The sequence below is a fragment of the Daucus carota genome, chromosome 9 (assembly GCF_001625215.2).
Source record: "Daucus carota subsp. sativus chromosome 9, DH1 v3.0, whole genome shotgun sequence".
NCBI lineage: Eukaryota > Viridiplantae > Streptophyta > Magnoliopsida > Apiales > Apiaceae > Daucus > Daucus carota.
The window spans coordinates 7,311,426-7,326,717 of NC_030389.2; the positions used below are offsets into that span (position 1 = coordinate 7,311,426).

The 15,292-nt window shown below is 32.9% G+C and overlaps 1 protein-coding gene across 1 annotated transcript; it reads left to right on the plus strand.

The window, feature by feature from the left end:
• Positions 1-945: 945 nt before the first annotated feature.
• LOC108203067 (leucine carboxyl methyltransferase 1 homolog) lies at positions 946-11,849 on the plus strand. The gene is made up of 13 exons (XM_017371780.2): positions 946-1,088; positions 1,947-2,035; positions 2,164-2,300; positions 4,342-4,389; positions 4,622-4,703; positions 6,162-6,264; positions 7,447-7,567; positions 7,719-7,766; positions 8,347-8,430; positions 9,093-9,157; positions 10,322-10,373; positions 11,285-11,323; positions 11,415-11,849. The coding sequence occupies exons 1-13, from the start codon at positions 1,006-1,008 to the stop codon at positions 11,505-11,507; spliced, it is 1,044 nt and encodes a 347-aa protein (XP_017227269.1). The 5' UTR covers positions 946-1,005; the 3' UTR covers positions 11,508-11,849.
• Positions 11,850-15,292: the final 3,443 nt, after the last annotated feature.

The window sequence follows — 15,292 nt, forward strand, 5'->3', positions numbered from 1 at the left end:
TAAAATGATTTATAATCATACAAAATTTTCTTAAAATCTAATTTATATTTTAACATAAAATTTATGTCTTAGGATGGTATAAGAGTCTATTTGGTTAAGTGTTTTTTTTTCAAAATTTAAGAATTTTAATAAATTATTTAAATATAAATATTAAAAGAACTGTTGTATATTTGTTATTAGTAAAAAATGAGAAATTATATTAGAAAAAGGTAAAATTTTATTATTTCTGGAAATAAATAAAATTAGCCAAGAGCCCACAAAAATTAATATTTATATAAACTAAGGGGTTAGTATTGTATCACGACTTTTAATGACAAATTTTGGGAGGATGACTTTAATGGATTTTATAGACTTTAAATGACTCTTGTTGACTTCTTAAGATTTCAAAAAAAATTCATGACTCCTAAGTCAATGACTTTTAAAAACGTTAACATACTTTTTTTTTTACAAATTCATGACTTTTAAATACCTTAATAGACTTTTACTAAAATCATAAATAGCCTCTCTAAAACCCAAGTTGGGTATATGTTCTCAAATCTAGCGACTACAAAATCGAGCGCTTCTGCTTCGTCCACTACCGCTCGCGCGGGTGTTTCCCCCTCCTTGCGGTTAAGGTAACGACTTCGACAAGATATTATTGTTGTATTATATATACTATAATACTATTTACTGAATCATATTTATAAACATAATGTTAATTGTGACCTTGTACTAGATTTTTGTATTCACTTTTGATACCATAATTTTACGGATTTTAGGGTTTAAGAATTATGTGTTTTTCACCTTCATATTTAATATGATACAGAGTTATAAAAGTTATATTAGTAACCATCAATATTGTTGCTCATATATGTGATTATATGTTTATTTTTTAAATTATTCTAAAATTTAGAATATATTACTAATATTTAACCTCTAAATCACAAAACACTGACATTAAAAAATAAATATATTCAACAAGCGCCGCTTTAATACCGCCTTTTTGCGTAAAAAAGATCGAGAGCGATGTCGAAGCACACCGGCGGCGAATCTCGCAGCAACAGAGCCGCTGTTCAGGCCACCAACGACGATGCTTCTGCTAGTAAACTGTATGTATCTTTTCATATGTATATCTATACCTCTACCTATTTCAATTCTTCATTTCTTATTGGCCTGTAATTCGCTCGTCTCGTGTAATTGCATCTATTTAATTCCATTTTTACTGTCAATTAATTAGTGATTTATATATTCGGAGGTTAGTTGTGTTGAATGTTATAATATAATTAGGTTACTTTACAGCGATTTAGAGGGGTGATTGTAGGTTGTTATGCTGAGATGCTACATTTTGGGCTCGAAGAGAATTCAAGTTTATGGTTCTGAATTTTTGTTGACAATCGGAAGGACAGTTGGCTCGCAATTTTGTTATTTGTTTTTACGGTAGGATTGACTATTTGAGTTATGCTAAAACGGATAAAGACGATTAGGTCTTTTTTTTTCTTGCTGTAGTGATTTATCTCAAGCTAAAAGCTGATAGATGTGTATTAATCGCCGAAAAGGCAGATCAAAATAAAGGGATAATTTTCCATTTTCATGATCCAGTAATCAAAAGGCATCGATATTTGAATGCCTCTTTCCTTGAAAAGATGCAGTAGAATTCAAAACTTTGTGGAAAAGGATAGTTTGCTCAACATGCTAGTGTCTGTTGTAGTAGTCCCGTGCATGTACGTGACGTGATTGATAAGGGTAGTTTTGTTGTCCGGGTGTATTTGGGTAGGATTGAGCCGCAATATAAATGAATTCTGTCGTTTTATCACTCATTGGTTTTTAATATTTTTAGTATGTTTATTTATTCTCAAACTGCACCAAGTAATCTATCCATGGTTTGTGGTGGCGGTTGACTATATCTTTTGTCTGCTGTTATTTCTTCATTTTTATTTATCTATTTTGTCTTTATATTTTCTCTTTAGCTCTTGCATCAAGAAAGGATACATGAAAGATGATTACATTCATTTGTTCGTTAAAAGGCCTATAAGGAGATCTCCAATAATTAATCGTGGTATGATTTGCTTGCCGACAGAAATCAAAGCTAGCTTACTCTTATATATGTGATTTCTTTATCTGAAGTTCTTAACCTTGTATTCCAGTTTTCCTAATGCTTTTGAATATTATTTATGGAATTTCAAGGTTATTTTGCACGTTGGGCTGCTTTCCGTAAGCTTCTATATCAGTTTCTGAATTGTGAATACCGTGACGGAAGCCTTCCAAAGAAGCAGATATTGTCTCTTGGAGCTGGCTTTGATACAACCTTCTTTAATTTGCAGGTTATAGTTTCTTATGGTAATTAGTTCATTCTGGGTATATCTCATGCACCCATCTGAAGTGTAAACCCTTTACACTTCAACATCTTAAGTAGTTTAGATGAACATTGTATATAATATATATCTTATTTGGCACATGTTAGGTATTCCGAGACATGAAAAGCTTTGAAGATTGTATTTACTAAGTATGATACGTATGTGTGTGCTAGTGTTAACAATTTTGTTGTTGTTCATAATTTAATGATTAATATCACGTAACAAATAATTAGCCTACTTGTGGAGGCTTTAGTGAGAGATTTTAGAATTTACCAATTTGGTGCTGGAAGAATTTCAAGTTTTATTAAGGACTTCCCAATTCAGTGCAAGAAGACTTTCAAGTCTTATCTTCAATTAAGGACAGCTCTGTCTCTCTCTCTCCCTCATTATTGAGATTGAAAGGCTTGACTACTTAATATACCGTAATTTTCACGTCTCCCCAATTTTAAAACCAAGTTGCCTTCCGATATTGATTCTCTCTCTCTCTCTCTCTCTCTCTCACTCATTCTTGAGATTGAAAGGCTTGACTTGTTAATATACCTTAATTTTCATGTCTCCCCAATTTTAAAACCAAGTTGGCTTCCGATATTGATTCCCCCTCCCCCTCTCTCCCCATTATTGTTTAAAATCACATTTTTCAGATTGAAAAGGCTTGACTTGTTAATAATGTAATTTTCGCGTCTCCCCAATTTTAAAACCAAGTTGCCTTCCGATGTTGATTCCATCGAATGTTATAATTTCCTCTCAATTTGCCAAAGTAATTACTGAGTGTACTCCTGGTTAATTCAAACATTGTAATGAAATTATCCAAGATATCTCATCTATTCAAGAAAGATTTCAAGTTCTTTGCTGACATAAACTGCGCTCTATTTTTCTATACAAAGAGTAGATAAGCTATATAGAGTTGCTAGCTAGCTTTCTTTGTGCACGAGATAGAAGAAGAACATATCTCCTCTAGGCCGGCTGCTTCACTTGTATTTGCTATTCATCTATCTGTGAGAAACCTGTACAGGAAGGCGTAAACTCCGACGAAAGCCGTTGTGCTTTGATGCTGCCTACCGGGAATTCATATATACGAGAATCTGATGGCAGTTGTACGTTGATATTTTACCACTGGCACTAGACTTCGTTCTTAAACCTACTTTTTTAGCCTCTATCGCACAAAAGGGACTCCAGGTCTATCCTTCCCGTTACATTAATGCCCAATCAGCTAATCAACTCTTCAACTGCTAGTAATTCTGTTCAAGACCGTTCTTGGGTTGAGGTGGGACTTTTTGAGCTTTCGAAGAATATGGTTAGTTTGGAACATGATCCGGTAAGCCGTTTTCGGAATTCTTATTTCTCCAGAGAGATGAAAGTGAATGTAAAGAAATTCTTTGGTTTTAGTGTTTCCTTGGTGTTCATGACAGAGAGGAAGAACAACTATGTCTACCCCCTCCTAATAAAACAAGAAGTTTCCATTTAAAAGTGGGATTGTGTACGATAGAAAGAGTTTATTAAATTCGTCTTGATGCCTCGAAAGCCCTTCCGTTCTCTTTATACATTTGTCTTCATACGCACCACACTAGGAGAGGAAGCAATAATTGTAAAATTATGATCTTTCCCTACTATTGCTTGATTGCTTCTTAAGCTGAGAGCAAATGTGAAAATTATATGTGATAGCGTCTTTCTCCCTCCCTCTCTCTCTCTGCTCAAGAGTGCAGGAGATAAAGTTTTAGATTCTTTGTCTTTCACGTACTTTCAGTTTCTTTTCGCCTTTTATATCGTGATTGGGAGCAGGTGTAAAATCATTGACAAACTTTACACGAGCTGTTAGTTCTATTATATTTTCATCTACTCTGTGGACTCATCTATAAGTTTGTACATTTTAAGCATCAATGAGGATATCAGCGCTCCAACATTATATTTGTCTAAATTTGTGGAAATTTATGGATTGCCTAGAAATTTTGATATGATAATATCTATGTGTTTGCAAGTCAGTGTTTAAAACTTTGAATGTCTTTCACAGGATGATGGTAAAGCACCACATATGTATGTAGAACTTGATTTCAAGGAGGTAGTTTTTCAACAACCTTTTGGTTTACTCATAACTGTTACATGTTTAACATAGAATTTCTAATCTCTGTGAGTGTCTATTGGATTATTGTACCCCAAACAGATTTAAGTTGCCCACTCACATGTTGCAAGAAAAAACAAAAAGTTTATAAAATCTTAGGCTGCATCGTCAGTTCGGTTTCTATCTTATCTTATGACTTGCAAGAAAGTTAAGCTTAGACACTTATTGTTAGGTGACTTGTAAGAAGGCAGCTCTCATTGAAAGCAATGCACAGCTAAGGGACAAAGTTGGGGTATCTGCATCAATTTCTCGAGGTAATCTGATAAAAATTGACGAGAAGTTTTATGTATATGTTTTTCTGGGTCCGCTATGTAAAGTATAATAGAGTTTGTTGTTTGAACTTGTATTTATAATGGTAATTTACTTGTATTATCCCCTAGTAATGTTTTTTATAAAGTTCGAGTATTTTGTTCTCTTTCTTCCCCACATAAATTCAGAGTTCAATTATCGATGAATCATAATGCAATCCCTCACTTCTGTATGGACATTGATATTCGAAATTGAAGTACTCTTTTGACTGTGATCACCTCAGTACTATAAAACATCATATGTGTTGACTACCGCCTGTTTTATGGTTGAGATTCTTAGGTTTAGTATCTCTCTCATTATTGTCATTTACCTCTAAACTGGTACGTGATAGTTTTTCGAATTTTCTATTTCAACTCTTTTTTATGTTCAGCGTGATCACCGTGTATGTGTAATGTTTTTGGTAACTCAATATATCTTAATCACTGCTGATTTTGCATTGGTTCTTTTTTTCAATGCGCTTATCTACCATCAAATCAGTATACTTATTTTGTTTATTTGAATTATATTGTTCTTGACTTCTTGCATATTTGATATTGTGAATATCATTTGATAGAACTAAATACTAATTGTCATGGGTTGTGTTATTATGATCTTCTTAAACTCATTGGTCTATAGTGACTGCCATGATCTCTTTAGTGTGAAATGTGTAAAAGAATTAGTGCATCTACTGTTAGTCCTACAGGGCTATATCTTTGTTACGTTCTCCTTAGGTGAGAAGAAATTAATAGTGTTAGGCCATATATCTCTTTGTTGCCTTTCTAGTTGCTATAGCTTCCCTTGGTGCCCTTTTTCCTGACCCTTTTCATCATTACTCTTTGATATATTTTCCTCTTCCTTGTAGACGTTTGCTTCATGGTAGATGAATCTGGTTGAGGGGTATCGAAACATTAATACCATGTGCTATATGAACCTCATTCACTTTTAACCGGAATCATTTTCTACACCCCCTTGGTATTCCAAATTATTCTCTTTTCCTTAACTCCTATTACCGTTCCCATCAATAATTAAAACACCCTTCAGCATCATTTTATGACAATGATCCAGTCTGTTTTATGTAAGTTTATGTGCATTAATATTATTGTAAAAGGCTCAAGGTCGGACATCAAGGGATTCCATTTTAATTTCTCTGTAGTGGAGGATTGACATATGTTGAAATTTTAGTCACTGCCATAAATGGTATTCCAGTAGCTCATTACTTTGTGTTTACAACCTAGAAGTGCACATAAATGTAAAAAGAGGTTCCATGACAATTTAATTGTACTTCCGGTAAGTTCTCAACAAGTTCCTCCGTGTACATAAGTATATCTACGAGAGTTGATGAATTAAATGAACATGTTTCTTGGATCTAAAAGTAGCTCATCTTAAATTTACTCTTGTACTAACTTTTGTCTAACTGCTTACAGAGAAGGGAGAAATAATTGGTGATCACTATAAATTACTTCCTGTTGACTTGCGTGAAATTGATAAGTTAGATCATATCTTAAAGCTGGCTGATTTAGATCCAAGGTATGTTCGTCAGTCATATTTTATGTCATTTGTACTTGGAATATTGTAAAATTATTTTCTAATCATAATTTATAGTCTTTTCTTACTTTGCCATTGCATTAGTAGTAGTTGATACCTATTTTTGACACTAAAAAGCAAATATTAATCTAAATACTGATTTCATCTCAAGAAAGGACACAAGGTGTTGTGGAACTTAAAATAAATTTGATTGGAGTAAAATTCTTTTCAGCAATAAAACATGGTATCTGTTAAGTGGCCAGTTCTCCTCGAACCTCGACAGACGGCCACTTTTTGGGCGTAACTTTTCCTTCGTGTGCATAATTAAATATGAGAATATGAGGGTCGCAGGGAGTTGAACCCGAGTCTTCCGCGAGCCTGAGCTCTAATACCATGTTAAGTGACCAATTCTCCTAAAATCTTTGAGATGTTAGGAGGAGGGCTTACCATGATCATATTGTATTCTAATAGTATTGTTTCCTGCAGTAATATGGCTACTGAATTCTCTTCAGATTTATACTTTGATGGTCATGAAATCAATTTATGATATAATATTGATTTCTAACTTGGTAGTTTTAACGTGGGTGATATACAATTTTGATGACAAGCTCCTTATTTATAGGACAAATTAATTAAATTTAATGTGGAACTACGTGTGGAAGTGATCAGATGTAACTGTGTAAGAGAATATATTGTGCAGTTCACTACTAAAATTATCAGACCAATTAAAAAATTTCCGACTGAAAGGATAATTACTTTAAATATTGAAAAGCATCTTATTATTTAGAAGAGAAAATCAATGAAAAAAAAAGCTATTTTATGATGTGATTCGAAGTACATCATCAACTAAAGAACACGCGGGAAGAAATATTAAGGGCATACATATTGATGATGCTTCTCTTGATAAAATCTTGCATGATTAGAACATCCATAGAAGCCAAAAGTAATTAGATCGTGCTAATGAAACATCTATCAATGTATCTGATTTGGGCATTTGGCATATCAGACCCATTCTCTTTCTTATTTGTGTAATTCTGATTTTTGTAGGGCCTCACTATTGATTATCCTGTAATCAGTGTATATATTTACCTCACGTTCTGTGTATTATAAAGCTTTTAGTGTAAATATTTCAAAACCTTACGCTGAAGGAATGATTTAGCTGCTTTAATCTGATGTTGCTATCAGCTTGCCAACATTTATAATTGCAGAATGCGTTTTAATATACTTGGATCCAGAATCAAGTCGCAGTCTAGTTGGTTGGGCTTCAAAAACATTTTCCACAGCAATATTCTTCTTGTATGAACAGGTTGTTGCAGCTTTTTGATTGTCAGATCCTCATGATATTCTTCCTTGTGCTTTCGTTTTATTTCCTTTCGGCAGTTGAACATCTTCAGTAGCCTTCTTGGTGACCTCAATTTGATCTTACAACTTACTGTCAACATTTTCTGTCTTAACAGATTCATCCGGATGATGCTTTTGGTCAGCAGATGATCATGAATTTGGAGGTGATATTTTTTTTCAGTTCCTTGATGTAGGCTTAATAGAAACTATGTACCGTAGTTTAGAATGTCAGAATACAAACGCTTATTATTACTGTTCCTCCCTTCCTCCCATTCTAGGTCTTCTACGATTGAGATGTCATATTTTGTGAAGTAGTGAAAGATTTATGCATGTTAAGATTAAATAGATTGATGAGTTGTACTTCTTCCGTCCTCAATATGATGGCTCAAGATAAACTTTTTTCTTGCCCTCAACAAAGGGTTAGGTACAAGTAGTCTGTTCATGAAATCAGTCATATATTTTTCGTGACGTTCTCAATTTAATTTGTGTGGGAATGTACTTAAGAGTCAATATTATAGGAAGGGGTGTAATATTATGGAAGGGTTATTGTCTAATTAATGCTAGTCCGTAATAGAGAGTTCTGGTTTCCTTAATAATCCTTTTTAAGTTAATTGTTATGGAACTTGATGTAGACACTGTTCGTCAGACCAATTATGTTTTCAAGGGTCTCAAATAGTTTTAGCTTGTGAAAATTGTACCTGTACATAATACAGGGTGTTTGACCTTTTCTTCTTATTGTTTCAGAGTCGAGGCTGTGCTCTACTTGGCATAAATGATACACCAACCTTACTTGCAAAGGAAAAACTTTTTCTAGACCAGGGATGGCAGGTACTTGCCCAAAATTAAACAAGTAAAGAGTACATTGGCTATAGATAATTGTCATTTGACAAGCTACCTGTTGATTCTATCAAGTTAATCAGATTATAAGCTCAAATAGTCTTTAAGCTGGGTGACCTTTGTTATGTTTTCAGCTAAATATTGTTTATGTGATGATCTGAACTGTTGGTGAATTTTTTGAACTGTGTTGACAGTAGTGGGCCGTATAAATCCACTAAACTATGAGAACTAACTAATATGGTGCATTTTTATACTCCCTCCGTCTCATTATACATGTCCCTTTGACTTTTTGCACTTAACTTAAAGTAAATAAAAAAAGACTTCACCTAATAATTTTGAATTTTTTTCTTTGAATAGAAGTTTATGGTTTATATTTTTATTCAAAAAAAGAATTTTCAAAACTTAATAACCGGAAGTATCTTTCTTATGCATCTTGAATACGTGCAAAAAGTCAAAGGGACATGTACATGAACGGGGAGTGAAAATTTGAGGCCATGTTCTTTGAACCTCAGTTCTAAGAATATATGTTGTTGCATTACAGGATAGGATGAGTTGCACTGTCTTTTTAAACCTACTCTCTCTGTTTCACCAGTTCTGTTTTTAAATTTGCTTGCATAAAAATATTTGTATATGCTAATTATGAGCTTTTATAGAGGGCTACTGCTTGGGACATGCTAAAAGTGTACAGAAGTTTTATTGAAGCTCAAGAAAAGCGAAGGTATGTGCTCACTTGAATTGTGTTGCTTCTCAATATCCAATGGCAGTATGGCACTGGTACAATAGGATGTTAAATTATTCTCCCTCCATCCCAATGAATTGTATACGTTACTTTTTGGCACGCTTTTTAAGACTCGTTTAAAGTATAGTTCCACAATAATTTTTAATTTTTTTTCTGAATAAAATTTGATGTTTAAATTTTTATTCAAAAAAAGAAAATTTAAAAAAAACATTATAAAACTATACTTTATTGAAGCCTCGAAATGCGTGCAAACAGTGAGCGTACATATCCCATTGGGACGGAGGGTGTATTGACTTTTGAATATTAAGATCAGTCTAGCTTAGTATCATGTATAAGTACATATGCGCAAATTCATCCTTGCAATCTGAAATTGTTGTACGAATGATATGCACCAATCAATTTTTTCTTGATATTGATTTTCTTGTGCTTTATTTAAGTTTGTGGGCTAGTTGATGCAGGACAAGAATTGGTGAGGATTATAAAATTAAAACAAAGAAAAGATAGACTTCGGTGAGCTAATTGCAAAGTGTCCACTACCCCAAGGATAAGTATCCCAACTACCCAAAATATAAGAACTAGGGTGATTTGACGGCAAAAGAGACACTATCCTTCTACTTATTAAAAGAAAGATGATTTTCAACTTAACTCAATGATTAAATTCAATAAGTTGTTGTAATTATAAAAGATTGCATCTGACTATATTGGTCAACCTTAAAACTGATTCTGATATGAGGAAACTACTGCAATCAATATTTGCTTTATAACACTAGTTCACTCCCCCATTAAAAGGATGAAGAAACTTCTGCTCCAACAACTATATATGGTAATGGAGTAAGAAGTTGTACCTAGAAATTTAAAATTTGTCATCTGATGGAGGATGCATACTAAATTACCTTTGTAACTGTCTTTTAAAAGAGTGCTTAGTTATTAAAAAATATTGATCTTGTCTGTAGATAATGTTAATGTGATTGCACTTTCCTGATTAGTTTATTCATTGCAAGAATAAAGACTGAAACCTACCCAGATATTCTGTTAACTTTTGTGCATTATTGACAACATCTTTTTTTTGGAATATTCTCTTAAATCATGACCTGCATAACATACTTATGAGAGAGGAAATCTTGTCTATGTTCAATTGAACAGGATAGAACGGTTGGAGTTGTTTGATGAATTTGAAGAATGGCATATGATGCAGGTAATTATTCCCTTTTAACCTAATAGCCACTGTATGAATAATATCTTAAACGGCCTGGTGTTTGATACACAAAATCTTCTATAGGATGAATTGGGAAAGCTGGCATAAATATCTCCGATTGATATGAGAATATTATACTTTTCCTGGCAAAGTTGCCTTAACTTTAAAGTCAGTTTATAAATGTAAAGTTAGCGTGATCCATTTTAGGTTGTGAAGCATATGTTCTGAAATTAATCTTCAAGTAGTTGTCATTTTCATGCCGTACTTTTAAGTTTACTTTGGAATGTTCATTGATGAATTTTTCCAACGATTATATCCAACTGAAAGATGTCAAATTGACATGTATATTGTGACAGAGTGAGAATTAATACCATTGTAATCTAGCAAATATTAAAAAGACTAACATTGCAGTAAAGGCTGGAACTTAAGTCAAGAAGACATTTGACTTCTGTACATGTTCTTTCTATAAGAGTACCTTTAGCTCGCGGTTTCTGCCTTTTATTTATTTCACAGTTCATAATGTTTTCTTTAATAGCATCAATGACAGCATGAGGCGTTGGCTTAAGAATAATACTTCATAGTTTTGATGAGTCATAAGTCTTTAGAGTTTACACAAAAATACTCGGGCTTTCTTGCTGTGGTTGTAATAAACAAAATCTTGTATTTAAAGTGACGGCAATTGGTGAACAACATGTGCTTATTGTAATTGCGGTCAGTTTAGTCATGCCATAAATCTTTAGAGATGACTTTTCACACTGGTTGCCTTATAAATTAAGGGATCACTTTTGGGATAGGTTTTATCTGATTCTTAATATAATTCTAGTATATTTCAAATATAAAGTTACTATATTTATCTTTCCAAATTCATATACTGTTCTAATGTTTATTTATTGTGCATTATCAACGTACAGGAGCACTACTGTGTGGCTTATGCAATCAATGATGCTATGGTATGTTGGCACACATATAGATAGCATTTGCCTTCATATTATTACCACGAACCAGTAAAATCATCAACATATTTCTTAACTAATACTACAGGGTCTATTTGTGGATTTTGGTTTTCCCAAAGATGAGATCTTGTCTGGTTCCCCATCAACGGGCTCCCCAATGAAATCCCAAATCTCTTCCTAGTTGATGTTCTTGAACAGAAATTCAGAAGATTGCATGATCTTTTGGTATTGTGTGAAGCAAATGGTACCAGTTCCATTGGATCTCAGGTACAGAAGTGGTCTCTCAGCTAGTTACACAAATAGCCCTACCCATATTACCCAGAGACAATGATGTTTGTGGATTTACTTGTCTGTATTTTTTTTGACCTCAAATGAGCTACTCTTCTTTTTTGCTAGCTGTTTAGCAATGAAAACATGGTAGGACCTTTATATCTCAAAGATGACTCGTCCCATGGATTCTGTTATCTTCAACTTGCATGTGTTGGGTTCTTGTTATAAATGATGTTCATTCCCTCTTTTCTTATCACTTTGTATCTCTTGATTGTATTGTCCAAATTGTGCTATCTAGTTGAAATTTTATATTTGTTTCCGACTGAGATCAAGTTCTTGCTGGTAAGATTATCAAGAAAATTAAGATATCATAGAGCCAAACCTTCTTCCATACTAAAACCTTAGACACAACAGTATATATACAGAAAGATTGAAAGAGCAAATAAAGGGTGTGGTGGGGCCCTTAAAAAAGCTTTGTACTAGTGGGAGGACTAGTATACAAGTAATATAAGGGTTGTTATTTCAGAGGATTTAAAAGGCAATGGGGACCCCTTTTAGTGAATCAAACTTTTAAGTGAAAAAAATAGTAGTATCACACTATCACTTTCTGTATTTTATTATGCTATTTGTTCTATTCTTCCACTATATGTACTTTGTAGGCACTGTGTGGATGCTGATTAGAAAAACCCTATAATCAGGGCAGATTGTTATCCTGTGTCAGCTTTCGGTGGTCAGTGAACTCTGAACTCAACAGTTTTGTAGACTATATATTTAACAATATTTCCTCTATATTTCTCTGGAATTTTTGATTGTTAAGTAACCCGATTTGTCATTTAGCTCTAAGAGTTAAGAACAGAAGAGTGGCAGTGACCTTATGATGTTAGTTGAGTTTTGGATTCTAGTCAAAGCTGTACCAGACTGTATGTGGAAGCTCACATGTTTATTCTAAGAAAACATAAACATTTACATGTAGGGTTGGATCAAATACAAACTACATCAAATCGAAAAGCAGAACTTCTCAACACACACCCTAATCTCTCAATTTTCCCTAATTGCACCGATCGTTCCGGGTTTACCTCTCTGCAATGTTATATACTTTGTAGGGTTCGACATACATTACTGGAATTCAACAACATAACTTTGTTGAAGTGGTTCTGATTTTGATTTTGGTTCTTATTCTGTTGGTTTATACGCATACAGGGACTAGACCCTATCACGTATATACTTTTTTTGGAAGATTTTGTGTGAATTATTGGCTTCTTAGTAATATACTTTAATTTTGCTTGATAGTTGTCAGTTTTGTCAACTATTGTCTCAACTCTCAAGTGTATCTCTTTCTCTGTTACTTGCATATCTTTATTATGGTCCCCCTTCTTTTTCTGTGTGTGATCTCTGTTGCTATTGGCACTGCTCTAAAATATACTACAAATTGTCAAAGAAAATTGTTTAAATACCATGATATACGGAGAAAATATTGCTGAATATACTGAATGATGGTCTTCCGTGGTTAAACAATACATATCTTACAGATGTATATTTTTTAAATAAAATTTTGAGATCTCAATTCTCACGCACTTAGATGTGTATTCTTGTGTAAACACAGTTTTTAATTGGTTTGTATACTGGTTTTTTGGGTATGGGTAGTATAGTGTTACTTCGAACTAGTTTTCAAAAAAGCTCCGATGTTTGAAAAGTTTCTGATTAATTTAAAAAAAATATTTTATCAATTCATCGGTTATATTCTAATTTGATTAAAATTTCCGATTTATCAAAAAATCATAAAGTTTGGATAAATAACCGATTAGTTCCGGACTTCCGGTGATATTATTTCCGCACTGTCGCTGATACGAAATGTGTGGAAGAAAAGTAAAAAAGATGAAGTGAAAACAAATATCTTCCATCATTGATTGTTTTTAGACTCTTTAGGCCCGTAGAATACAATATATTTCCCTTTTAAATATTTTATTTCTTTCCAGCACTGCTCTGCTAGTAAATATTTGAATCGAAAATAGAGATAAATAATTGTTGCTAATTTCGCGTGTCTATTAGTTCTAAGCAGTAATACGCAATATATTTAAATAAATGTTAAAACGGTGGAACACATGTTAAATACATCATGTGGCCTCTTCCTTTCATCATTGAAATCGTTAAAAATATATTTGGTGCTTTCGTGTATTTCAAAATTGCATTATAATAATTCATGAGTGGTCAACCGTGAAGAAGAAAGAACTATGCAGTGATTATCAACGTGTGCGTTTGTATGATTTTGGTTAATTTTTGTCTTTTTATATTTAACTTTTAATTTTATTTATTTTCCAAATGTAAATCTTCAGGTTTATTGCCATGTGATAACACCGTATAAATGTATTACCAAATCAGACGACTTAGGGACCATTAAAAAATTATATGTTATAATCAATGGTTGAATCAAGATTCGAAAATAATCGGAATACAAATACAGTAGTTGTTATATTTTATTTGTCAGTTCACTCTTGCGGTCAGCCCGTATTCGAATCTGCCTCATTTGATAATGCACAAGTCTCTTACATAAAAACTTTTATTATTCGGTTAAGATTAGGTGGTATGAAATCTGCTCAAGCTTTCTTTTATACTTGATGCGACGATGTGTTATATAACCGTCTTCTTTTTGAATAAAAATGGTTTTTTAAGCGTAGAAAAATAAAAGGTCTTTGTTGAAATAGACCTTCTAATTAATTAATTTAGGAATTTATTCTTTCTTCTCTTTTACGAGTTTTCACATAACTCTTAACTTAATAATAAAATATTCTTTTTTTCATGTTCATCCATCACTTTTCCTTCTTTTTAGGTTCATATATTTATTAAAATATAAAATAAAAGAATATAAAAATATTATTAAATTTAACACTCCTAAATATATGCTCCCTCTGCCCCCTCATTTCTTTTCAACTGCTCGACACGCATTTGAATACTCATATAAATATATTTTCGTAATTCATTTTTGAGATTTTTTTTTCCTGAATAAAATTTAACATCCAAACCTTAATTCAGAAAAAAGTTAAAAATAAAGTACACTAACTAGTAACTACTCTTTACAGCAGCATTAACGTATGTTCCACGTCCTCGTCCCCCAACGTATTCTATCCGGATGGACGGAGGGAGTACTAACTTTCTAAAATTATATATTCTATATTATATTTAAATATATATACTAAAAGCATCTCCAACAGCTTAGCTATATGGTGTCTTAAGCTATTAATATAAGGAATATGACATAAAACACAACTCCAGCAGAGTCCTAATGATCCCTTAAAAAGTTAGGATGATCACTTCATTCCTCATTTTTAAGGATTCAGCAACCATTCCTCATACTATTTTGAACAATAAAATATTCACTTCTCTCCTTTTTCTCCCTCTTTCCCTCCTTTCTCTCTCCTACTTACAAGTTGAATATAATAATATAATAATAATAGGGAATAGAAATAGGGAATGTTGTTGGAGTTCACATTCAATAAAATGTAGTAATTCCTTAAAAAATGAATATTTTATTATATATTTAGGGAACATGTTAGGATTCTGCTGGAGATACTCTAAGAAGGCGAAGGGCGAAGGACTAAGGTGGAGCTTGTGATTTGGATTTGTAAAATCCATGTAATTACTTTCATGGGTGCTCAGTGCTCACGCTCATGAGCTCATCAATTGAATTAGCAAAGTATG

Bases quoted from the DNA above. Each gene is read 5' to 3' on its own strand.
- LOC108203067 (XM_017371780.2), top strand. From the start codon at position 1,006: ATGTCGAAGCACACCGGCGGCGAATCTCGCAGCAACAGAGCCGCTGTT. The intron at 6,265-7,446 runs GTATGTTCGTCA...TGTTGCTATCAG, and splicing joins CTGGCTGATTTAGATCCAAG to CTTGCCAACATTTATAATTG. The intron at 11,324-11,414 runs GTATGTTGGCAC...CTAATACTACAG, and splicing joins ATGCAATCAATGATGCTATG to GGTCTATTTGTGGATTTTGG.